The sequence below is a fragment of the Mastomys coucha genome, unplaced genomic scaffold, assembly GCF_008632895.1.
Source record: "Mastomys coucha isolate ucsf_1 unplaced genomic scaffold, UCSF_Mcou_1 pScaffold22, whole genome shotgun sequence".
NCBI lineage: Eukaryota > Metazoa > Chordata > Mammalia > Rodentia > Muridae > Mastomys > Mastomys coucha.
Window position 1 is genome coordinate 211,033,364 of NW_022196905.1, and position 25,241 is coordinate 211,058,604.

The 25,241-nt window shown below is 48.9% G+C and overlaps 1 protein-coding gene across 1 annotated transcript in view; it reads left to right on the plus strand.

Moving 5' to 3' along the window:
- The first annotated feature begins 7,829 nt into the window (after nucleotides 1-7,829).
- The window catches only part of Rab8a (RAB8A, member RAS oncogene family), a 21,197-nt gene continuing 3,785 nt past the window's right edge, over nucleotides 7,830-25,241 (plus strand). Inside the window, exons 1-7 of the mRNA XM_031340275.1 lie at nucleotides 7,830-8,305; nucleotides 15,645-15,705; nucleotides 18,549-18,609; nucleotides 21,885-21,962; nucleotides 23,123-23,212; nucleotides 23,623-23,688; nucleotides 24,909-24,959. Of these exons, the coding sequence (XP_031196135.1) occupies nucleotides 8,182-8,305; nucleotides 15,645-15,705; nucleotides 18,549-18,609; nucleotides 21,885-21,962; nucleotides 23,123-23,212; nucleotides 23,623-23,688; nucleotides 24,909-24,959 (531 nt within the window). The 5' untranslated portion in view covers nucleotides 7,830-8,181. The remainder of the gene's footprint in view (nucleotides 8,306-15,644; nucleotides 15,706-18,548; nucleotides 18,610-21,884; nucleotides 21,963-23,122; nucleotides 23,213-23,622; nucleotides 23,689-24,908; nucleotides 24,960-25,241) is intronic.

Sequence of the window (25,241 nt, forward strand, 5' to 3'; positions counted from 1 at the left end):
GTTCAGGGAACAACAAATGGAAGCTTGACTTTGCCAAGACTTGAATTCCTTAGGGAATGACACTAATAAAAGACCAAGACCTCCTGATTGAACTGGATGTGGAGTGCTCTGTAGGCTGCACATTTTGGCTTTGTAGTTTTCCTTTCTCAGTTACCATCTCACACTGAAACATTCCATATTCCCCAGCAGTACGGGGCCAACTCAAGTTTACAGTCCTGACTGAAAGTCACCCTGCTTCTAGCTTATCTGAACCCCTGCCCCTCACTCCTATTTATTAAGCATCACACTACCAGGGAGATGAACTTTGAGCAAACTGTGCAATTGATAAAATCTACTCTGTTCTTTAGTTTCTTGCAATTGTATCATATGTAATAGTGTCACTTTTTCTACATTTTGGTCAAATAAATTTTTGCATAAATAATGTGTATGGATTTATTCTTTTAGTTGACAGTTTTGTAGGTGTATATATAATGCATTCTGGTTATTCTACATACACATTCTTATCTCTTTCCCATTCCTATGTATCCTACCTCCATCCATACCAGTATCTCAGTTTGGAACATTCACCAGAGCCTGGCAGGATTCAATTGGCAGGTACACAATAGAAGGCAGTGACTACTCCACTTTTTCTGAATCTACCATCAAACTAGTTCTGAAGGATGGGGGCCTCAAGCACCCCCTCTATCAATACGTAGCTACTGATTGAACAACTCTGGTTCAACAAATGTTAGCAGAATGTAAGGGTGACTGTGCCAAGAGCTCAGCAAGTAGCTTCTTTTTGCCTTACATTGTGACTTCATGATACAAAGATGGTAATTTCCATGCTTCAGGTTGGGGGAACATGGCCTGTTACTATGAATGTCTGGCCCTTTGTGATTCCTAATCCTTCCTAAACTAGACTGAGCCAAATGGGAAGGATTTTAATAGATGGTGCAGTGGTTCTCAGTGGGTGGTGACCCCTTTGGGGTTAAACAACCCTTCCACAGGGGTTGTATATCAGATATTTACATTATAATTCATAACAGCAAAATTAGCTATGCAGTAGCAATGAAAATAATTTTATGGTTGGGGGTCACAACATGGGGAACTGTATTAAAGGGTCACAGCATTAAGAAGGTTGAGAACCAGTGAGATGGTAGGAAAGGTTTAATGCTGTCATGGTTAGGAGAAATCTAAGGCCTAATTGGGATCAGGCTTTTCCTGACAAGCCAAGCATAAAATAGAGTGAAAGGGAGGCTGGATCCACGTTATAAAAACAAACTTAACTTTATCAGAAATGGAAGTAAACAGCAGTATTAGGAAACTGATTAAACATCTATTTCCAAAAAATACTATGGCTGGTTGGTTTTAGAGGCAGGCAGGAAGGCAAAGTGAGTATCACTGAACCAGGACAGCCTGGCAGGGTGGCTCGGGGTCAAGTGCTTTCTGTGCAAGGCTGACCACCAGAACTGGATTCCTGCGTTGGTGTATGGTGAGAACCAACTTCCAGAAGATGTCCTTTGAGGGCTGGAGAGACGGCTCAGCAGTGAAAACCACTTGCTGCTCCCGCGCAGACCTGCGTTTGGTTCCCAGCACCAATACTGAGCAACTTGCAACCACCTGTAATTCCAGTTTCAGAGAATCTAACAACTGCTTCTGGCCTCAAAAGGGTACTTGTGCTTATAATACACATACAGATAAGCAGGTAGACACATTAGAAATAAAAGTTGTCCTCTGGGCTCCATACATTCCCCGTGGCATGCATGCACCTCTTCACCCATGAGACCATCTGGGATGGCAGTTGTTACAAAGAAGTGATTCTTCCTATATGGCTATGTGGTAGGAACATGGAGCAAGAGCCTGTCTGTCACTATAGTTTCACTACCACAGTTACTTTAGTGTTTTGCTTCAGAATCTTACCTTCAAGAGGATTTGGAAAAATCCTGACAGACCCTATCCTGGTAAGGGATTGAAGAAAATGAGTAGTTTTTGTTGGGTGTAGTGTTGCAAGCTAGCTAGGCTGGAGAACTTGACTCCAAAAGAGAATCAAGTGGGGTGGTACATATCTTTAGTCCCAGCACCCAGGAGGTAGAGATGGGGGCAGACCTATGTTCCAGGCCAGCCAGAGATAAGTCTTTCCTTTAAGACCCTGTCTCAGGCTGGAGAGATGGCTCAGCGGTTAAGTCCTGAGTTCAATTCCCAGCAACCACAAGGTGGCTCACAACCATCTGTAATAGGATCCAATGCTCTCTTCTAGTGTGTCTGAAGACAGCTGCAATTTACTCATATACATTAAAAGACCCTATCTCAAAAGAGAAACAAAAGCTTTCAAAACATTAATGTAAAGTCCAAAACATTTTAAACCAAATATAATTAAGAGCTTCCCTATTCCAAGTGGACACTGAGCTTAGATGGTAAAGACAATGTCTTCAAATTGTATAATCTTCTAAGTTCCATACTAACCACTCATACTGATGCTACCACATCAAAGCTTCATGTAGGTCTTGTCTCCTATCCAACTAGGTTGGATTCTAACTAAACTCATGATAGTTTTGGTTACCTTTGTGCCTCAGCACTTAAAGTGTCAGGTTTATTTAACACTGCAATGGGAGAACTGGAGCCAATGAGGCTAATCTCAGATGTGACTATTGCTAATTGAAAACTTTCCCCAGTATCCCTGGTGAGGACTTAGAATATAGTCAGGTTTGGCAAGCTTTGACAGACTCTAAGAAGGCTGAAATATCAAGAAGAGTCCAGTGTTTGCTGACTTGTCCCAGTCTTGAGGAGTCCCTCAGAAGATAAGGTAACCATTAAGAATGAGCACTCCAGAGTGGACTCTAATGGTGGTCTACATCTATAAACCCAGCACTGGGGAGATGCAGACAGGAGGCTGTCTATAGCTCTCTGGCCACCCAGTTTAGCCTAATTGGCAAGCTTCAGATTCAGTGAGAGATTCTGTCTCAAACCATAAGATGGACACTACTGAGGAAGACACCTGGTAAAGTCAACCTCTAGCCTACACACACAAATGCAGACATATACATACATATATACACACAAATGCCCAGCAATACACAGAAAGACAGATAATAGACAAAATCAGGATATGAGAGGGATTATAAAAAGTGCTAAAAATTATTTCAGCTTCACTTATAACTTAGAACAAGCTAGTCTGGATAATGACCACAAAGCAATTTTTTTAAACACTATTTGCTCATTTACTTTGTGTGTATGGGTCTGGGTAAATGGTGCATGCCATTAGCGTGTTTTTAAAGGTCAGAAAACAGCTTCTAGATATTGAGCCTCGGGCTGGTGAGATGGCTCAGCGTGTAAGAGCACTGACTGCTCTTCTGAAGGTCCTGAGTTCAAATCCCAGCAACCACATGGTGGCTCACAACCATCCCTAATGAGATCTGACGTCCTCTTCTGGTGTGTCTGAAGACAGCAACAGTGTGTACTTACATATAATAAATAAAAATTGAGCCTCTTCTTCTACCACTTAGGTTTTTGGGTTTTGTTTTGTTTTGTTTTTTCTTTGTTTGTTTTTTGGTTTTTCGAGACAGGGTTTCTCTGAGTAGCCCTGGCTGTCCTGGAACTCACTCTGTAGACCAGGCTAGCCTCAAACTCAGAAATCTGCCTGCCTCTGCCTCCCAAGTGCTGGGATTAAAGGCATACGCCACCACTGCCCAACAGGTTTTTTTTTCCTTCAGTGTATTTACTAAAAATACTGACCGATGGTTAGGGTGAGGGTAAGGGTTAGATCAGCATAGCCACATAGATGAGGAAGTTCTGAATGGAGGAGACAGCATACTCATGAATCTTCCACTTTATCTTCTCTGGGTCCAGTTTCAGCCTGATGACCTTGATCCTCAGCATCAAAGCTTAACCTCAGCAGGATTACTGGCACTGTACCCTCCCCTCCCTTCCACACTAGACCCCCACCACATAAAGCTTAAGAAACTATTTCAAGTTGTCACTGTTAATCACCAGAGAAAACCAATTCCACCATTTTGCATCAAATTTGAAGCAAGCTTTATTAAATACTGACCAAAAGATGGACTTTGGTCAGGACCACCCTTAGGAATCTCCCAGCTGAGAATGGCTCCAGCCATGTGTTACTGGGGCTTATAAGGACAAAACTATATAGACCACCATACTTTCCAATGAGGTGTTCTTTTCCAAGAACTACAACCCCTAGTATTCCATAGGAAGTTACCTGATTCCTGGAGCAGGAGATGTTTACAGGTTAATTTTGGGTATTACAATTATATTTGGTGGCAAGCACCTTTAATCCACAGAGCCATCTCGCTTACCCCTGGATAAAAATTTAGAATTATCACCAGGAAGAAGTTAGAAACCACAGGAAAAATCATTCAGAAAATGACAATCAGATGGAAAGAATCTGGCAGAATGCTGGGCAGTGGTGACACACGCCTTTAATCCCAGCACTTGGGAGGCAGAGGCAGACGGATTTCTGAGTTCGAGGCCAGCCTGGTCTACAAAAGTGGACAGCCAGGGGCTACCCAGAGAAATCCTGTCTCGAAAAACCAAAAAAAAAAATTCTGGCAGATCATCAATATTGACCTACAAACAAGAATCTACAGATGTCTGAAGTGGTGGAGATGATTCAAGAGAGAGGCAACTCACATGAAGGGAGTACCAAAAAAAAAAAAAAAAAGAATTTTCAGAGGCAGTCAAGAGTAGCAACTGCCACAGATGCTGATGCCTAGGAAGTGGCTATCAGCTCTGACGGGAAGTTCCCAAGCACAGGAGATTAATACAATAAGCTAAATAAAACTGAAAGGAGGAAAGGCACAGTCCAGCTTCCTGCATGTCCTTGGGTGAATCTCTGCCTTTCTAATACTCCAGTGCATCCTAAAAGTTACTACCTAAAACTACCACTGAGAAATAGGAAACCACAGGTGAAATCTTAGGTCCCTCCCTAAGGACCTCCAACCACCAGGTTTCACCCAAGGAACTGCCTTAACGGCTGGGTTCAACCCCCATGCCCTCAACGGTGTAAAACCCCCAAGATCTGGACTTGAAAAACCCACCAATCCCCACCCTAGAAAGTTCCACCCTGCAAAGCTCTGCCCCACAAAGCGATATAAACCTATCTTCTGCTCAGTCCTTTGCTGCTTCTCTCCAGAGCAGAGGCAGCCACCCTGCTGTGTTTTTCCCTCCAATATATCTCTTGTGTGAGGTTTATTGTGCAGAGTGATTTTGCGGTATTCCTTGGCTCCCAACTGCCAGGATACCTTTCCCTTCAGAGCTGGAAAATTATTTCCCAGCCAAAGCAGAGCTGTAACACACAAATCCTAGCCAGTTCTCGGTGATGGTCTGAGGCTCAGCAGCAAAGCACTTGGCATGCACAAGACCTCTTTGTCCTTATGGTACCAATCTGCACCCCAGGGGCACCTGCTGAGGTTTCCAGGCTCTTATATGCCAGGGACGTGCAGTAAGGTAGTTAAAAATAGAGTTTATTACAAAAGAGTGTTTGGGCTGGAGAGATGGCTCAACGATTAAGAGAACTGGCTCATCTTCCAGAGGTCCTGAGTTCAAGTCCCAGCAAACACATGGTGACTTATAACCATGTGTAGTAGGATCTGATGCCCGCTTCTGGTGTGCATGAAAACAGTGTACTCACATATACTCATACATAAAATAAATAAATCTTAAAAAGAGTGACAGTGCTCCTGAGAATGAGTGTAGGCTTGTGAGCAGAGAACAGGCATCCCCTCAAAGGCACTGGACTACATGGACTCATGACCAGCTGCTCCCATATTTGTGCATGGTAGCCTTTTTTTTTTTTTTTTTTTTTTTGGTACATAATATGTGTTACAGATAGTCCAGGTAGAAAAGAGCTTCCAGTCCTCTGGCAATTAGCTTTTTGTGTCATCCTATCGAGCTGTGTACTGTCATCTTACATAGTGAAAGGGTTGCTTTTTTTTTTTTTCTATTTTTTTTTTATTAGATGTTTTCTTCATTTACAAGTGAAAGGTTTTTAATTTGGGCTTCCATGGGGATATTGAGAAAGATTAAAAGAATTATTAATACCACAGACAGACAAGCAGCAGCAGGTCAGGAGTTCTGTGCCAGAGGCAGGTAGACAACAGCATGTCAAGAACTCAGAGTTCAGGTCCATGTGACAGAGCAGGGTGGCCTTTCTTACAGGTTTTACTAAAAGGCAGTGGTTCCATACCATGTGGCTGTAAGAATTTGCAGTTGGGCTGATTCGCAGCTGGCATAATGTAGGGAAAGTGGGGAGGGACCCATTTAGTTATTTCCTCTAGGGAACTTGGTGTTAGGTTGATGCCTGCATGCACAATCAGCTATGAGAATGGAGAATGGAGAGACATATCTGAAGACAGGCTTGACCTGAGTTGGTCTGGCAGTACTTCACCCCTGAGCTACCTCCTCAGCTTTCATATATACTATACACATGTAATATTTTAATTACATGTATTAAGATGTGCTTGCCTGTGGGGGTAAAAAAACAAAACAAAAACAACAATTTGTGGAAGTTGGTTCTCTTCCACCATTTGTCTTCACAGGGATCTAACTCAAGGATCAAACTTTCATTGCCAGGTTTGGCAGCAAGCATCTTTATCCACAGGGCCACTTCTAGTGTTATTCTTTCTTATTTTTATTATTATTTTTTAATGTATTTGAGTGCTGTATTTGCATGTATGCGTGCATGATAGAAGAGGGCACTAGATCCCAGTACAGATGGTTGTGAGCCACCATGTGGTTGCTGGGAATCAAACCCAGGACCTCAGGAAGAGCAAACAGTGCCCTAAACCCTGAGCCATCTCTCCAGCTCCCTAGTGTTAATCTTGAAGCTGCTTCCCACAAATTTTTATCTTAGGGGTGGGGTGGAGGTTCCAAAGGACACCTTGCAGGAGTTGGATCTCTTTCCAATAAGTATGCCCGAGAATTGAATACAATCCTCAGATTTAGCAACAAATGACTTACTTTACTGGCTGAGCCATGTTGTCAGCAACTCAGATTTTTTTTTTTTTAAAGATTTATTTATGAGTACACTGTAGTTGTCTACAGGCACACCAGAAGGGGGCATCGGATCCCACTGCAGAGGGCTATGAGCCACCATGTGGTTATTGGGCATGGAACTCAGGGCATCTGGAAGAGCAGTCTTACCTGCAGAGCCATCATCTCTCCACCCCTCCGATGTTTATCTTAATGTGGCTTCATTTTGTCACTGTTCTCCCGTTACTGCGGGGTTCCATCCCAACAAATATAAAAAACGGAAGGAGAAAAAAGTGCTACTCTGAAACCTAGGAAAGTCACTTCACCTATGTCTTCAGTGTACTTACCATAAAACGAGAAAAAGATTACCTACCAAAGCGGGCCGGTGTGGGGTGAAGGATCTTGCCTTATTTTTAAGTGTTTGGAGCACCCGCAGGCACAGAAAAAAAGGTGCCATTACCTGGAACAGACTTCGTCTATCACAGCCCTGCCCGCGCCGAGGCCCTAGGATCGCCCACGGCAATGGCCGACTTGCCCCGAGGCCTCTACTTTCCTTTGCCTCGGCGCCTCGCTCGCGACCGGTTCGCCACACAGCACCTCAGTAGGTCCAATGGTGGGCGCCAAGGCCGAGCACCGCTTTTGCACCGTCGAAGATCTTCCCCACGGGTTCCTCCTGCGCTTGGCGTCAGCGCCGGCTGCGACTGCGGCTGCGCCGGCTGCCAAGGCGGGAAACCGGAGGCGCTCCCTGCGCGCGTGCGCTCTCTGCCAGAGCCAACCGTCTTCCCAGTACGCATGCGCCTGCTCACCGAGCCCGCCCCTTCCACTCGCTCATCAACCAGCGCGCGGAATTGCTGGGGTCCCTCCCTTCGGGGGTAGGGCCAGGACCAAGAGAAGGCGGGGTCAAGATGTGGTCACACCCACCACTGGTCATTTGACGCCCTCCCCCTCCGACTCTCTACCACTAGCCAATAAGAAGTCTCCCTATACCAAGCGTCAACCAATGGGCTATGCGGCCGGCTGCTTCCGGCTCTGCGCCGCCTTCGCCTCTTTTCCCCTGGGCTGCCAGCGACAGGCGGGGCTCCTGGTGGCGGGCGTCGGCCTGGGTGCTGCGCGGCGGGCAGGGGGCCAATAGGGGGCGGGATCTGAGATGATAGACGGGCCCAGCGACCAGTGGCGAGGCGCCGGCCGTACTTCCCGTCGGGGAGAGAGTGTAATATGGCGAAGACCTACGATTACCTGTTCAAGCTGCTGCTGATCGGGGACTCGGGGGTAGGGAAGACCTGTGTCCTGTTCCGCTTCTCCGAGGACGCCTTCAACTCCACATTCATCTCTACCATAGGTAGCGGGGCCTTGGGCGGCCGGGGACCCGGGCTGGGCGCGCCCCTGTGGGGCTGAACTGAGGGATCGACTCGGAATCCACTCGGGCCGAGGATCCGGGAGGGTCACGGGGCTGGACAGAGAACCACAGCGGCCTCCACCTCCCGACAGGGAGCCCGGGCCCTGGCGGGACGCTGGAGACCAAGATGCAGACAGGGACGTGCAGGCTGCAGTCTGAGGAAGAGCCTGCCCTGGGCTGGGGTCCTGGCGCCTGTCAACTCTCTGTGCCTTTACAGCAGACCTCTAGACTGTTCCTCCGGGGAGACCCCCCGTCTTACAAAAGTGGAAACTGAGGCATGGAAGTGACACCTGACCTCGTGCATAGTTTCCTGTGTGGCCCGCTTGGCTTGTGCAGTATCAAATCTGTAGTGTACTCGTGTTGGGTGCTGTGTCCCTGGGGAGGAATTTGAAACTGAGGGAGGGTGCAGCACGCACGGAAGGTCACAGTCTACAGGTGGTAGGGATGAGATTTGAACCCAGGTGTGTCTGACTCCAAAATTCAAGGTCCGGCTGTTTGAGAGCTTCAAAGGACCAGCACCACTGATCCACATCTAAGTCAGGACTCCAACCCAAAGTTCTGCCTTCTCTCTGAGGAATGGTGACAGTATCTGTCATCCCGGTGGGAATACAAGATAAAAAGTTCCAGTGAGAAACTAAGAAGAGCCATGGCTACGTGCAGCCTTGACTGACTTCCCTATCCCTGGGCCAAGAACGCCACCTGTCACTTTCTGAACAGCGTTCCCCTAGGGTTGCCTCACGGCCTCGGCACAGTTGAACAGAAATTGGCTTTTGATGGCCCCAGTCCTGACGTCAAAAACGGTGCTGAGCATGCCTCTTACCATGAATAGTCATGGCTCACTTTGAGTGTTACCTGGAAGTAAATCCTGTCAAACAGAGTGGCCTGGATGCTGTATGGCCCTGAAACAAGAGAATGGTCTCTAGGCCTGGTTTATCCCTAGTCGGGATGTAGTTCCATTGTTGGAACCCTGGGTTCCATCTCCAACACCCTGAAACCAGATGTGGTAGTGAACACCTGCAATGACAGCACTAAGGAGGGCGAGGCAGGAAGTTCAGGAGTTCAAGGTCATCCTTGGCTACATAGAGTGTTCAAAGCCAGCCTGGGCTACATGAGACTCTGCCTTAGAAAGAAAAGGAAAACTTGGGGGATGATTTCTGTGTAATGCCAACAAAGTCGTTGTCTCCCTGGCCTGACCATCATGTGCTAATGCCGTCTTATATCTCCTTCCCAGTCAGTGCTCTGAAGCGTCACGTGTCAGGTGTCAAGTATAGGGAACTGGACAGGGAATCATCATACTTGAGTTCTAGGTGGAGCAAGCTCTAACCCTCGCTGGTCCAACTTTATTCAGAGTAGATGTGGCACTCTCTGTCTCGGCTGCTGCCCTGGGTGGTTGAGATCTATACAGCCAGTGAAGGGGTCAGTTTGGAGGAAGCAGGGGGTTTGGGCACCCCTGAGCACAGGTGCATCTAAAGCTTCCCCCCCCAGCCCCCACCCAAACACTCAGCTTTGGAGTTACCCTCAGGTGAGGACCAAGCAGGAAGTGACAGTAGCTACCCACAGGCTCTGGTTTGTTCTCAACAAGAGACCTCAGTTTCCCGTCCTCAGACACTTCCTAAGTCAACACCAACATGGTGACATTAGTTCAGGAGTGTTTTTTGGTTTGCTTTGGCATGCATGCATGTGTGTGAGCATGTTCCTGTGTGCATGTAGGAACAATCAGGGTTGTTCTTCAATCTTCACCTCACTTTTCTTTAATTTATTGGGAGTGTACGACATGTGTGGGTCAGAGGACAACTTTGAAAAGTCTGTTCTTTTCCTTCCACCATGTGGATCCTGGGGATTGGGCTCATGTTGTCAGGTTTATGGGTGAGTACCTTCACCCACCAAGCTATCTTTGCTTGGTCTCTCACTGAACCTGGTGCTCCCCAAGTTTGAGGCTGGCTGGCCAGCAAGCCCCAGGACCCTTCTTTCTCTTTCTCACCAGTGCTGGTATTGTAAGTTTATGCCACCATGCCCAGGTCCCTCATGCTTTTGTGGCAAGCACATTAGGGATTGAGCCATGTCCCTAACCCTTGTTTGGTTTGTTTGTTTGTTAGAGACAGGCTAGCTGTATAACCAGGCTGTCCTGGAACTCATGGAAGTCACCTGCCTCTGGCTCCCGAATTCCAATATCAAAAGACAACTTATGGGAGTCAATTTTCTTCTTCTATCATGTAGGACCCAGGAATTGAATTCAAGTCATCAGACTTAGTGGCAACCACCTTTATCCACTGAGCCATCTTGCTGACCTGTATTGCTTATTTTGCATCTCATATATGTTTGTTCAGTTTTTCTTTGTGGAAATACTGGGGATGGAGCCAAGGGCCTCAGCACAGGTCAGCTACACTTCTGACCATTGACCTCCATCTGGCTGGTTTAAGACTTTTTTTTTAAGATTTTTTTAATTTTATTTTATACATGTGAGTATACTGTGGCTATCTTCAGACACACCAGAAGAGGTCATCAGATCTTATTATAGATGGTTGTGAGCCACCATGTGGTTGCTAGGAATTGAACTCAGGACCTCTGGAAAAGCAGTCAATGCTCTTAACCGCTAAGTCATCTCTCCAGCCCAGTTTAAAATTCATGCTCAGAAAACCCACTTAGTCCATCAGGGTCCTCAGGAGCCTGGCCTCATCCTTTATAGTGAGGTGGGTGTGACTGTCAAGATCACCCAGTAAAGTAGAGATGGCCTTTGAACCTAGGATTCCTCCCTCCCGGAATCAGTATCCCATTCCCACAGACCTCTCTCTTCTAGAAAAGTTATTCTCCTTGACCTTGATGTCATAACCTTATAATTCTGGAGCCTCATAAAGTTTACAGTTCCTCTCTCAATTCGTGCATTAATAAAAACCAGAAGGGCTCCAGACCAAAGCCAGATTCATGACTACGGCCGGTTACACGCTGATCCTGGACTTCTGTCTGTGTGACACGCTGGGGAATGTCTCTGGAAGAGTTTGCCCCAGCCAGCTAGTCCTAGAGTTATGCAGGAAGGTACATCCATCCACACTGGCCCAGCAGCCTTCACTGTGTCCATTAATGGAGGAGGGTTGAGTGGTGGTGGGTTTCTGGAAGCTGTGCCCTGTGAATTATTTGTGATGTGAACCTGGCCCTGCAACACACTCCAGTCAGTTCTGAAGAAAGGCTCAGATCCACTCATTGTTCCTGCAGACACTGTAGTTGTGTTATCTAACCATCTCTCTGTTGTTTGAGATGGGACCTCATGTAGCCCAGGCTGGCCTTGAAGTTCCCAGGTAGCTGAGGATGACCTTGAACTCCTGATTTCCTCTAGATTGCTCAGGTACGCCAGAACACCCAGTTTATTGGGTGTAGGGGTTGATTCCAGGATTTTGCTGTGTGAGCAGTCTACTAGTCACAACCTGATTTATTTTTAGTGTTAATCACATTTTTGTGTTGGGTGCTCCTGCCATAATGCCTGTGTGGAGGTCAGAGGACAATTTGGCAGAGGTCAGTTCACTCCATGATGTGGGTCCTGGATCAGACTCAGGCTTTGTGGCAAGTATCTTTACCTATTGAGCCATCTTACCAGTCCTGTGTGTGTGTGTGTGTGTGTGACTGACTGACTGGATGTTGCCAGGCTGGCCCAGAACTCCTAGGCTTAATTTTTCCTCCTGCCTCCCAAGTAACTTATTTGTAGCCAAGGTTGCCCTTGAACTCCTAACATCCTGCTGCCACCTCCAAGTGCTGGGATGTCAGATGTGTACTGCCACCTTAGTTTATAGTGGTGCTAAGCCTATCTTCAGGCTAGATAAGCCCTCTGCCACCTAAACCATAGCCCCACTCCCAGATTTTTAAAAGTTTTTGAATAATATTTATTAATTTAATTGTGTGTGTGTGTGTGTGTGTGTGTAGACAACTTGTGGGAGTTGGCTTTCTATTTTTACTATGTGGAACTTAAAAATGAACTTAAGTCATCGGGCTTATTGGCAAGCACTTTTACCCATCGCCATTTGCTGGCCTGGCCAGTGGATAGTTTGTGTCTTCTCTAGACATGACTGAAAATCTACAGAGGACCCAGGCATAGTCATGCTTGTAATCTCAGCACTAGGGTGGCTGAGGCAGGAGAAACACTGTGAGTGTCCAGAGCAGCCTGGGCTGCAGAATCTGCTGTAGTGCCATCCTGAGTGTCAGAGCTACTCCTCCCTCCCTTCTCTCTCTGTTTCCCTGTCTGGTCTCAGATTCCCACCTGACTACCATCTTCCCTAGAGCAGCTGTGATAACGCCACTGTTGACCCTCACTGAAGGTGGGATGGAGAGGCTCAGCAGCCCTGTGCCTACCCTGTCTGCTGCTCCCTCCTGTACGTCCCTCCCAGCACGCTGCAGTTCTGTTCCCAAGCTCAAGTTCTACTGTACATAGTGTGTCAGGCTAAGAGTGGACTATCCGGGTGCCAGTGGAGGTCTGTCATTCAGTGATCCCCTTCTCCCATTGCTCCTGTGACTAAGTCAACATGGTTCACTCATCAGAGCTTAGATGGATTTATTCCTTTGTTCTGTTAGAATTTAAATAGACACCTGTTCATATCTCCAGGAAAGTTCATGAAACAGTGAAATCCTGTCTAAAAATAATGCAGGCCAATGAAATGGCTCAGCAGGTAGACACTTTCAGGCAAGGCTGACAACCTGAGTGCAGTTCTTGGGACCCACATGGTAGGGAAAGAGAGCTGCCTCCTGAAGTGCACCCCCACCTTCCAAAAATGTATATTTAAAAAAAAAATCTATGGCTAGGCGGTGGTGGCGCATGCCTTTCATCCCAGCACTTGGGAGGCAGAGGCAGTTGGATTTCTGAGTTCAAGGCCAGTCTGGTCTACAGAGTGAGTTCCAGGACAGCCAGGGCTACACAGAGAAACCCTGTCTCAAAAAACAAAACAAACAAACAGTGGAATATATTCAGAATTCCTATGTAAATAGCCTATCCTAGTATAAGAGGGATTTGAGCATCGGCAGGTTTGGGTGTAGGGGTAGGGTCCTGAGCCATCTCTTGTACATCATGGGATGCGTGTGTGTGATGTGTCTAGTGTTGGAGTGGTAAAGGCTCCACAAAGCCATTTTGAACAACAACTTGAGCAGGAGAGGGGCACCAGATGACTAGAAGTAAAGACCATTGCAGAAGAGAGAAGAGCAGGCATGAAAACGCCTAGGATACTTGGCATATGTAGGCAACTGCCAGGGGACCAACATGCTGCACAGAGGGCCACTTCGTCACTGGTCTGTTGATGTGAAAAGGCACCATGACCAAGGCAACTCTTATAAGAGAGAGTATTTAACTGGGGCTTACTTACAGTTTTAGAGGTTTAGTCTGTCATCCTGGCAGGGAGCATGGTAGCATGCACAGTGCTAAGGCAGAAGCTGAGAGCTCCACCCTGATCCACAACCCAAGGGAGAGAGACTGGGCCTAGCATGGGCTTTTGAAACCTCAAAGCCCACCCCCAATAACGTACCCCCTCCAACAATGCCACACCTCCTAATCCTCCCTATCTTTTCAAATACATTCACTTCTCGGCAACCAAGCATTTAAATACATGAGCCTTTGTGGGCCACTGGTATGTTGACCCCAGAAATCAAACCTAGCCATTAGGCTTGGCAGCAGGACCCTTTATCTTGCCAGCCCTTAATTTAAAAAAAATAAATAGAACTTTACCATATCTGACATCTCATTGATCCACCTATTTAAAGCACACAGCTCAGTGCCTTTTGATGTGCTTTCAGTTGCACATCCATCACCATAATACATTTCAGAACGTTTCCTTGTGCCAAAAAGAAACACCAGCGTCCTCATGCCCATCAGCCCTTTATCTTCCCCATGCCCCAGCCTGGCAACCTCAGGCTCAGTCCTTGTCCCTGGATTTGCCTGCTCTGGACACTTCATGTCAGCCTAGTCACTCAATATATGGCCTTTCCTGCGTGGCTTCTCTCACTCAGCACTGTGCTTTTGAGCCTCTCTACGATGGATCAAATGGGTGTGTTTATTCAGTTCCATGACTGAGCCATATCCCACCATAGATAGATGGTCCATTAGCTGGTCTTTCTGACTCTTAGTAGCCCACTGGAAGCCCTGGAGCTAAGGCCAACTTAGGGGATACTTACAGTTAGGGTTGGTTTTGGATTTTGTTGATTTTGAAACCTGATATTACATAGGTTGGCCTCACATTCACTGTGTAGCTTACCCTGACCTGCTGACCTTTCTGCCTCCACTTCCTAAGTGCTGGGATTACACATGGGTGTCAGCACACCTGGCACCTACAGGTTTTCTTCTATATAGATGGTTTGCTAGCTACATGTCAGATCCCTGCTCCAGAGTCACCTAAGACCCTTTCCTGATGGTGCCACCTTTCCCTCTGTAGTCCCCTCTCCTGAGGGTGACTTGGAAGCTCTTTGGCATCCACTGTTCCTTCTCGGTCTCCTCTATAAGCCTTGGGCTTAAGATGTAGCTCAGAGGTAAAGCACTTGCATACCATGACAGCAAGGCCTGGAGTTCCAACCAGAGCTGCTGGGAGAAGGCAATTGATGAATCATGACAGGCACACCAACACCCAGAAGATAGAGGCAGGAGGATCAGGAGGAGTTCATGGTTACCTTTGCATACATGAAATTCTGTTCTCAAAAATATAAGTAACTGGGCAGGCATTGGTGGTGCATGCCTTTAATCCCAGCACTTGGGAGGAAGAAGCAGGCGGATTTCTGAGTTCGAGGCCAGCCTGGTCTACAGAGTGAGTTCCAGGACAGCCAGAGCTACACAGAGAGACCCTGTCTTAAAATAAATAAATAAATAAATAAATAAATAAATAAATAAATAAATAAATATGTGTGTGTGTGTGTGTGTATATATATATATAATGTGTATATATTGAGTGACTGGGGAGAGAGGATATGGCCCATTGGCAACACAATGCACTGTGGGGTGGCAGGCCCCAGGCTGTAGAAGGCTTTAGGATGTCCACTGTGAGGCTGGGCCAGGAGCAGCAGAAAGGTGGCCAACCCAGGGGCCTTGCCCATCTCCCACTCCCAGCTCCCCTTCAGCTATTGCTGTCCCCACAGCCTGAGACTGTGCTTCTAGCAGGGAAAGATACTTCCAGAAGCTTCCAGTTTTGTGAAGAAGACCCTGAGATCCCAAGGACCCAGCATACAGCTGCTGCTCCAGAAGCCACAGCCCTGTTAGCCCAGGCTGGCACCCTAGGAAGTGGCCTGGCTTTGATAACACCTTTTATTCTTCCTTTTCTTTCAGGAATTGACTTTAAAATTAGGACTATAGAACTTGATGGCAAGAGGATTAAACTGCAGATATGGTGAGTGTATTGCCTTGTATGGCCCCTGCATCATGGCCCCTATGCTAGGCTCTACACTGGGAGCAGAGCTGTTGGAGCCCCTCTACTACACACACTGTCCTTTTGCTTTTCAGTTTAGTTTAGTTTTGTTTTGTTTTTTCTTTTAAGACATAGTCTGTCTATGCAGTCTTGGCCTGGAACTTAGTGTATATGTAGATCAAGCAGGCCTCAAACTCAATGAGATCTGCTTGCCTCTGCCACTTGAGTACTGGGATTAAAGAAGTGTGCCACTACATCCTGCTCCAAAGATGACCTCAAATTCCTGACCCTCCTGCCTGTTCCTGAGTGCTGGGATGACAGATGACAATACCTGGTTTTTGCAATGATGGTGTGAACCCAGAGCCCCATGGATGCTAGGCAAGGACTCTACCATTGAGCAAAATTCCTTAGTACCTGAAAACATAGTCCTTTTCCTCAGAAGATTCCACAGTTTCATATCCAGTCCAGGTAGCCATCCTCTGCTGGCCACTGGAGCCTAACATTTGTGTTAGGGATATAACCTGTGAGAGAAGAGCTACCCTATCCAGTGAGCTCAGTGTCCCAGGGTGCATGAGAATTATGTTGAACCTGGAGAGAGTCCTCCATGCCAGGAGGTAACAAAGACAGCAGAGAAAGAGGAAATTCTGGAAGCTTTCATATATGGGAATGGATCCCAGAGGCCCAGTACCCAACAGGTATAAACCATGGCCTTCCCAAGGAGCTTGGAGAGCAGGCAGGGGTGGGTAACATAAGACTCGTGGGCTGTGAATTTCCTATTTCTCTTTTGTTGTGACAGTGTCTCACCATGCTTGGTAACCCAAGGTAACCTGGGACTTCAGTCCTTAGACTCAGCTTCCCAGGTTCTGGGATGACGAATGTGCACCACCACACCCAGCTGGGGGTTTCCTTCTGAGCCCAGGGCCTCACCCCAAATTTTCAAGGCCTCACACCACTTCCTGTTTTCTCCCCTGAGGAGAACTGGGGCCCCACTTCCTGGTGTGTGGACCTGAAACCCACAAACAACCTTAAAGCTAAGGCCAGACCCACAGTACTCACAGTAAGGCAGAAGTACTCACAGTCCCCAGCCCTGGGGGTAGCCTCGGCAGCCAGGGTCAATAAGGAAACTAGCGTCTAGGACCCCATCACTGATGTGGACTGGGAAGTGATCCAGCACCCTGGGAGACTGCATTCAGCCAGCCTTGAGCAAACAGACCCAAGTCATATTAAAGAGCAGTGGTATATATTTGTCATTCTAACTCTCATGAGGCAGAGATAGGAGGGTCACAGCAAGTTCTAGACCAGTGTGGCCTCATAGTGAAAACCTGTGTCAGAACCAAACAGAAGAGTGTGATCAAACACTGGAGGGAGCAAAGAGCCTAGGTGCCCCTCCCCCGTGGCATGCCCAGTTCTCTTAGTCTCAGCATGAGCCATCACCTGGCTTGCCAGTATCTCTAGGGGAGCCTCCTGGGTCCCCTTATCTCTAGCTAGTCATCACCTCCTGCTCTGACTTCAGACCTTGAACCTGGATGAGGGAGAATTCTTGTCTGTCCTCAGGGCTTGGTCATCAGTCCTGGCCACATGGTAGGTTACAACCCATAGAAATCCTCCACTTCCAACACAGTGGCCATGCTGCAGCCTTTGTGCCCAAGTCCAAAGTGACAGTCCCAGCAAGCCAAGCCACCTGCCCCAGCTCCTCCCTTCCCACCTCGCTGCTCAGCATTCTTAGCCAAGAGAAGAGTCACTGGAAGGCTGGCCTGGGCTGCGGTTAGCATTCTTCACCATGCATGTCCTCTGCAAGTGCCCACCAGCAAGTCATCTCAGAATTACAATGAACATTAAAGTGAGAGATTTGGAGCTAGGAACAGGGCTCAGTAACAGAGCACCTGCCCTAGCATACATAGAACACTTGAGTTCCATCCCCTGTGCCACAGTAAAATAAAATTCAAAGTTAAGGGGGCTGGCAAGATGGCTTAGCAAGTATAGGTGCTTTCTGCAAAGCCTGATGACCCTGAGTTCAATCCCCAAGACCTAGACCTAGAAGGAGAAAGCCAACTCCTGCAAGTTTTCCGGCATGTGCTCCGGCACGCGCTCCGGCATGTGCTCTGGCACTCACGAACAATAGAAATAACAGAAAACAGTCCGGGCCAGGTGTAGAGCTCGGAGTCAGCACTGGGCCTTCCTGTGGAACCCAGGCACCCAGGGCCTTCAGGAAGAGCCAGGGGCTCAGGGGCAAAAGGTAAGTCACTTTCCTCCAGGCCTAGGGATGGGCCTGTGTCCTTGTGTATACTGGGCAAACACTACCACCAGGTACACCCTGTCCCTTTCTTACTCTGTGACAGTGTCTTTCTGTGTATCCCAGGCTGGCCTGGAACTCACAGTCTTCCTGCCTAGGCCTTTCCAGGGCCAGGATGACAGGTGGGTATGTAGCTCAGTAAAACACCTGTTTGTAAGCCACACACCCCATATACCCAGGTGGCACTAACTCAGATGCCCCCTCCCTGGACACAGCCTCCCTCATGCAGGTCGTGATAGAATGCACTTGGGGCAACAGCCCCTGAGTTCACTCTGCTCTCTCTGACAGTCAAGATGACAGCTTACCCTCAGCATCAGCTGCAGGGACCCCAGGACAATACCTTGGAGCAGTACATGGAAGGGTAGAGGGGACACGGTCCAGGGGACTCAGAAGGGCTGTGGTCTGTCTATCGTTCCACATCCCATTTGTGTAATCACAGGAACAGAGGCGACTCCTTCCTGAGCAGGAGGGAATCAAGGGAGAAAACCAGCAAGCCAACGGTGTCACTAATACCCTTCATCTTTGCTTCTAGGGACACGGCCGGCCAGGAGCGGTTTCGGACAATCACGACAGCCTACTACAGGGGTGCCATGGTACCGACTTTTTATTGTTGAGGTGGAAACAAGCAGCAGTACTAAGGCCTGAGTGAATGGCTTGTGTTGTTATTGTTTCATCTTGTTAAAACAGTCCCACAATAGAGCCCAGGCTGGCCTAGAACTCACAAAGCTAGCCTGGGACTCAAAATCGTTCTGCCTTAACTTCCCAAGTGCACCCAGCTTGTTTTATATGTTTTTAAAATGTTGATGTGTGTACAAGAGTGTGGAAACCAGGGGTCAGGTCACCCTCCAACATTGTTCCTTGAGTGCTTCTCATTGGCTTAGAGCTTGCCTGTAAGACCAGGCTAGCCCAGAACTCACTTTGTAGTCCAGGCTGGCTGGGAACTCACGATTTTCCTGCCTTAGCCTCCCCAGGCTAGGGTATCACAGGTATGTGCCACCATACCTGGCCAACCTTTGTGTCTTGCAGAGCCTGTGTGTCCCAACTCTTTAGGCAATCAGGACCCAAAATGGCTCTAAAGAGGTCAGTATGCCCTGACCGGCTCCCTGAAACATTATCTCCACATACATCACAATCTCCAGACCTCAGACCCAGTGTAGGGATGAGAGGAGCACCAGGAACCCCATCCTTCAGGTGAAGACAAGCCTCAGCGAGCCTCCAGGGAGGCCATCAGTGCTCTGGAATTTACTAGGACAACTCGAAGGCTGGACTTACTTAGGATTATCATTGTTCCGCCTCCCACCTGGGCCTGTACTAGTAAACTCACCCCCCACATATTTTCCCTGTGGAGATGGGGGGAGACAGGAAAGGCCAGGGTCCCACCTTGACCAGATGCTGCTTGTGTGAGACTATGCAAAACAGGGCGTGAAGGAACAAAGGAGGCAAGAGGAGCCACTTTGGTCCTGCCCAGAACTCTGGGCCACCTCCCAGCCTACCTCCTCTCAGAAATGTCCCCATGTTCCTGGGAAAACAAATGGATACCTGCTCCAGAGTCCCATTACATCACCCGTGCCTTCTGTAGCTCAGCCTGCCATTCAGGGCCATCGGCTCCCAGTCCTTCCCAGCACGCTGGCCACACTGTGAGCACAGGGTGAGTCTCAGTCCTTGTGTAGGCCTGATGCCTGAGAACTCATGGGGACACTTGAGGAGCCTGGGAGCAACAGGCATGAATAGTGACATTGGATTAAGTATTTAGAGTGTCCCAGGAAGGGCAGCCAACATTGGAAACTCAATCCTGTGGTCTGCAACCTTAGCACCTTTGTTAAAATCAATCCTGTTTTGCCCTCCAAGGGCTCTGGGGTCGGGGGACCTCTGTCTTCTGGAGAGCGCTATTTGGACCTCTCTAGACTCCCTGAGCCCCCACCCCCATGACTGATAGCACCCTCGGTCTTAGCCTGATATCTCCTTGGATCATGCCCGTGCCCTGCTGAGTACAGGCGTGGACAGGACCCCTAGACTTGGCAGTCCATCCTGTCTGAGTTCACACACATGGATTCAGCACCAAGATGGTGGGAGTCTCCTTCATGAAACATGTTCTCAATGTGTAGCTTTGGCTGGCCTGGAACTTCTGCTCCTTCTGCCTCAGCCTCCTGTGTGCTAGGGTGACAGGTCTGTGCCACCTTACATACATGTAACCATGCCTGGTTTACAAGGAACCAGTGATGGAGCCTAGGGCTTTATGTATTCTAGGCAAATGCTCTGCCAACTGAGCTGCATACCCAGCCCAATTTTTTGTTTAGTTGTTGTTTTGAGATAGGGTGTCACTATGTAGCCCTAGCTGGCCTGGAACTCACTATGTAGACCAGCTTGGTTTTGAACTCAGAAACCTGCCCTCACCCTCCCTTCTCCTGGGTATTGCTATCAAAGGCAAGCAGCCATACCCAGGCTGATTTCTCTCTTGGCACCATCTCTACCTCAGACTTGTAGCATCAGCCTCCTGAGTGCTAAAATTAGTTAGTGAATTATTAGTTAGAACTTGTGCAGGCTAGTGACAGCTCACACAGACAGCCCATGGCACTTTTATTTTTATTTGGTTCTGGTTTCAGGGCTGGGAATGGAATCCAGGCCCTGACATGGGCCTGTCATTGACCTATACCCCTGCTGGTCATTCTTCTTCCACAGCAAATGTGGGCAGCCTTAGAGATGGGAGATGGACTGCTGCATTCTACACAAGACTATCCCCAGTAGTGGATACCTGAGGGAGAGGGGCAAGCAGGGCCTAGACTCAAGCCAGCTACACAGTGCTTGATCCTATGTGGGCCTCCTGATGGTGCCACCAACTGAGCCATTGAAGGTGCCACATAGGAAACCCAGGCCAAGATTCCTGCAAATTGTCTTCTGACCTATACGCACATACAAACACACATACTGCTGAAGCCACATAAGGAAATCCAGGGCTGTAACGGACCGTCGGGTGATTGCTCTCTGATTCAGTGTCCTCTGTCCTCTGGGGCTTTTCGTGTGTGTGTGTCTGTCTGTCTGTCTGTGAGAGAGGGGGGTGTCTACATATAGCCTAGGCTGATCTCAAATTGCAAGAGTCCTCTTGCCTCAGCTTCTAAGTGTTGTGTGTCTGTGTGTCTGTCTGTCTGCCTGTCTGTGAGGGGGGGGGTGCTTACATATAGCCTAGGCTGATCTCAGCTTTCGAGAGTCCTCTTGCCTCAGCCTCTAAGTGTTATTTCAAGCATGAGCCAGCACTCGGGTCTCATGGATTTCCATCTTAATCAGAGAGATCTGTCTCCCTATGCCTCAGTTTCTCCTCTATAGCAGCAGTGAGTCAGTAGAGTTAGGCTGGGCTGAGGCCGCCTTCTGGGTCTTTTGGATCTGTGGACTCTGTTAGGTGTCCCCTCACATTCACTAGGGATCTGAAGAGACCAATTATCCTGGTCTCTTCAGAAAGCAGATCTCAGCTCTGAGTGACTAGAAAGCACATGGGGTCAGACATGGTGGGGTCCCACCCCTTCCAAGGGCAGGGCCTGAGTACACAGCCTAGCCTCGGGTTCCTGCCTGTTGTAAGCCCAGCACATAGTAGATATGATGCTAGGTAGCCTGAAGGGGCACTGGTTGAGTCTGGAGACCTTTAGGGGTCCAGGCCCACATTTCTGCTGGCATAGGGAGCCAGCAAGGCTCATTACAGAGTGTGGCAAGGTCTAGTTTGGGGGTCAGAAAGGTCACCATGGAGATAGAGAAGATGACAGCCGACTGGCTGGTCGAGATAGTGGTCCTCTCCAACAGTGGCCATACCCAGTCCTGATGGGTACACTGCCTGCCCTGTAGACCCTCAAAGCCCATGTCCCTCTCTCTCCCCAACCAGGGTATCATGCTGGTCTACGACATTACCAATGAGAAGTCCTTCGACAACATCCGGAATTGGATTCGGAACATTGAAGAGGTGAGGGTACCCTTTTGCTTCCTCTCCTGGACTGTGCCTCCGAGCCAGGAACGAGGGGGACAGGTGGAGAGAGAGGAATGGGGCCAAGACCCCTGCTGTCCACCTGAAATCATCATTGGCCCAGGAGCCACACAGTGCTATTTGGCAGCTCTTGCAATCATTTCTGTTTGGGGTCACATGAGCAGCTGGCTCAAACATTTTGAGCTGCTGTGCAACAGGGTATGAGCCTGTCCAAGTCCACATTTGGGTCAACAGGTAGTCATAGAATGAGACCCTGAATTGTGAAGGGACAAGGAAGCAGCCAGCCCAGCCTCCCTTCTCAAAGCCAACTTTGTCCTCTGTCCAGGTACTAGCCACACCCACTCCCTCCCTGGCCACTCCACCTATAGCCCTGATGACTAAGCAGGTGGAGCATTGAGTCTAAGGTGTTGAGAACTTGACCTGTCTACACAGCTGCAAAGGAGCACTTGTCACTCTGGACCCAAGACTGGTGGGCACCCAGGCCAGGCAGAGACGCCAGGCCTTTGCCCTGGCTGTAGAAGTCACCTTGGTCAAAAGAAGAGTCCTGATTTTGGCTTTGGGGATACCCTGAGTGATCCTCTGGCAGACAGGAGGTGTGGTGGGGAGCAAAGAATGAATTTCCCCCACAGCAGGGCTGCTCTCTGATGTTCTCTGCTTTGGGAAGCATGGTCCCTTTACAGAGGAGCTGCTGGAGGGACTGCTGAGCGAGCCGCCTCTAGGAGAGAAGGCAGAGCTGAGCCAAGCCTGAGAGCTCAGCAAGAACTTAGCAGGAAGCCTAGAGTTGAAAGGTCCAAGCAGGCATTAGGACTTAAGCTGGCAAGTTGTTCGGTGGTTTAAGGCACTTGCCAGCAAGCCTGATAGCCTCAATTCAATTCCTAGAACCCAGATCATGGAACCCAGATGTGCCATGGTGTGTGCATGCGATTGCTCACAAGCTAACAGAATAGCTGTAGAGGGCATGGGTAAGGTCTCTGAGTATCTGCTCTGGGAGTCACACCTCTGGAGCCTGGTGACCAGGATCCATGCAAGCAGTTTGCACAGTCAAGAAGTGTTCAACAACTAGGGACATGAGCTGCCAGCCACCAAGCAGTCCACACCCTGCCTTCCACTTTGACCCTGATCTGCCCTGTTCTCCTCAGCATGCCTCTGCAGATGTGGAGAAGATGATACTGGGGAATAAGTGTGATGTGAACGACAAGAGACAGGTGTCCAAGGAACGGGGAGAGAAGGTGGGTGCTGCCCCCAGGAGGGCCCTCCTGATCATTTACTGCTTGGGGTGCTCCTTCCTAGTCTTTTTGACATCCTGACTTGCCTGAAATGGAGAGATCCCTGTGAGGCGATAACCCCAGGCAGGACAGAAGCTGCTCATGGCTAGCAGTGAGAGCTTGGCAGTGAGCTCCTATCTTGTCACCAGAGAACCAAGCAAGGTCAGGCACAGCTGGCATCACAGCAGGGAACAGAGCTGGCTTAGGCTATGCCACATTCCCCTCCTCTGCTCCCTCCCGACGTGGTGTGCAATACCATCACACAGTGAAGATGTAACACCCTTAGCTTGAATATGGTAGCAACCCACCCCAGTTTCCATTCCTTAGGACACAATGGGAGTCCACACTGTGTTCATGTGTCGCCTCCATTACAGCTGGCACTCGACTATGGGATCAAGTTCATGGAGACCAGTGCGAAGGCCAACATCAATGTGGAGAATGTGAGTCCAGTCAGATCCTGCAGGGAGTCACGGGCTTGTGGGATCAGTGCTCCAGGGCTGGGGGGGCCTTCCTTTGGGAGATTCAGCCTGGAGTATCCTGAGGGATTGGCCTCTGGCTCAGGGCGCCCTCTGTTGGGCACTCAAGACACATTCTCACTAGCTTAGCAAATGAGGGAAATTGAAGCTCCGATTCCAGTACCTCATACTCAGTACCTAGACCCAGCTGTGTTCATCTCAGCCACACTACTAATTCATGTCCTCAGTGAGGATCCAGGTCCCAGTGCTGTGCCCTGATCTTTATGCTGCCCCCAGGCAGTGCCAACCTGGCACTTGGCCCTCAGCTTTTCTCACACAGCCCTAGTGACACTCAAAAACAGACCTGCATAGCTACCTGTAATCTCAGCTCTCAGGAGGCTTAGGCAGGATTGCTGAGGCCAGCCTGGGCTACACATCAAGACTGTCGGTGGCAGGGGAACTAAATCGCCCACATCACCCCACAAGGTACCCAGAGGACAGTGGCCAAGGAAGGCCCTTGTCCTGTTCGATTCTCTTCACCCCTACTCTTCCCATAAGCCCCTTAGGCCTGCCCTCCCCAGCCTTTGCTACACTCATGCCATCAGATTCTTCTTCCCCTGTCCAGGCCAGCCCACCTGCTACCACCCATGGGCAACTCCTCCATGCACTCTCCCCTGGCCCCACTTTCCAGGTCGCCAACACTGCATAGAGATGCAAAATCCAACCTGCCTCAGATTGTCCCCTCCATGGGGCAGCAGGCGTCTGCAGATTGGAATTTGTACCTATTGCCCCAGAACTTTGGATGTGAAGGCAGAAGAAACAGGAGATTTGGGGTCATGCTCAACTACAGGCGTCTAAGGCTAGCCTAGACTCTCTAAAATTACAATTAAAAAAGGGAATTGTCATGGACAGAACACTGCCATAGGTAGATACTCCTTCCAGACCCTTCTGAACCAGTTAACCACTCAATCAATACCTTTGGGCAAATCACATGGTCTATGAGCCTCCGTGTCATCAAGGGCCAACTGAGTGTAATGCCTGCTCACATTCACAGGATTGTTGGTCTCGGGGAGGGCCTTTGTTCCAAGGTGCTCTACAGAGGGTGACAGATGGCCTGACTGGGGACAGGAGGAAATGCTGGCTGGGAGACCTCCCTTCCCTCTAGCCTACCACTAGAGGGCGCTGACGGCCTGTTCTTTCCATAGGCATTTTTCACTCTTGCCAGGGATATCAAAGCAAAAATGGACAAAAAATTGGTGAGTCCGAGTCCTTCCTAGGTCTCCATGTGGGGTTCTGTAAGATGCAGCTATCCTTGACCAGGGCAACACATCACTGCCCAGGCCTACCACCCTACTGACTCTGTGTGTGTGTGTGTGTGTGTGTGTGTCAGTCTGCATGCGCGTACGTGTGCAAATGGTACCCAGAAGTCAGTGTCAGTGTGTTCTTCATTCAGTTCCCACCTTAGTTTTTGAAATGGGATCTCTGGCTGGACAGTGGACCTCAGGGCCCTCCTGTCCCTCCTACCCTCCTGCCCCTCC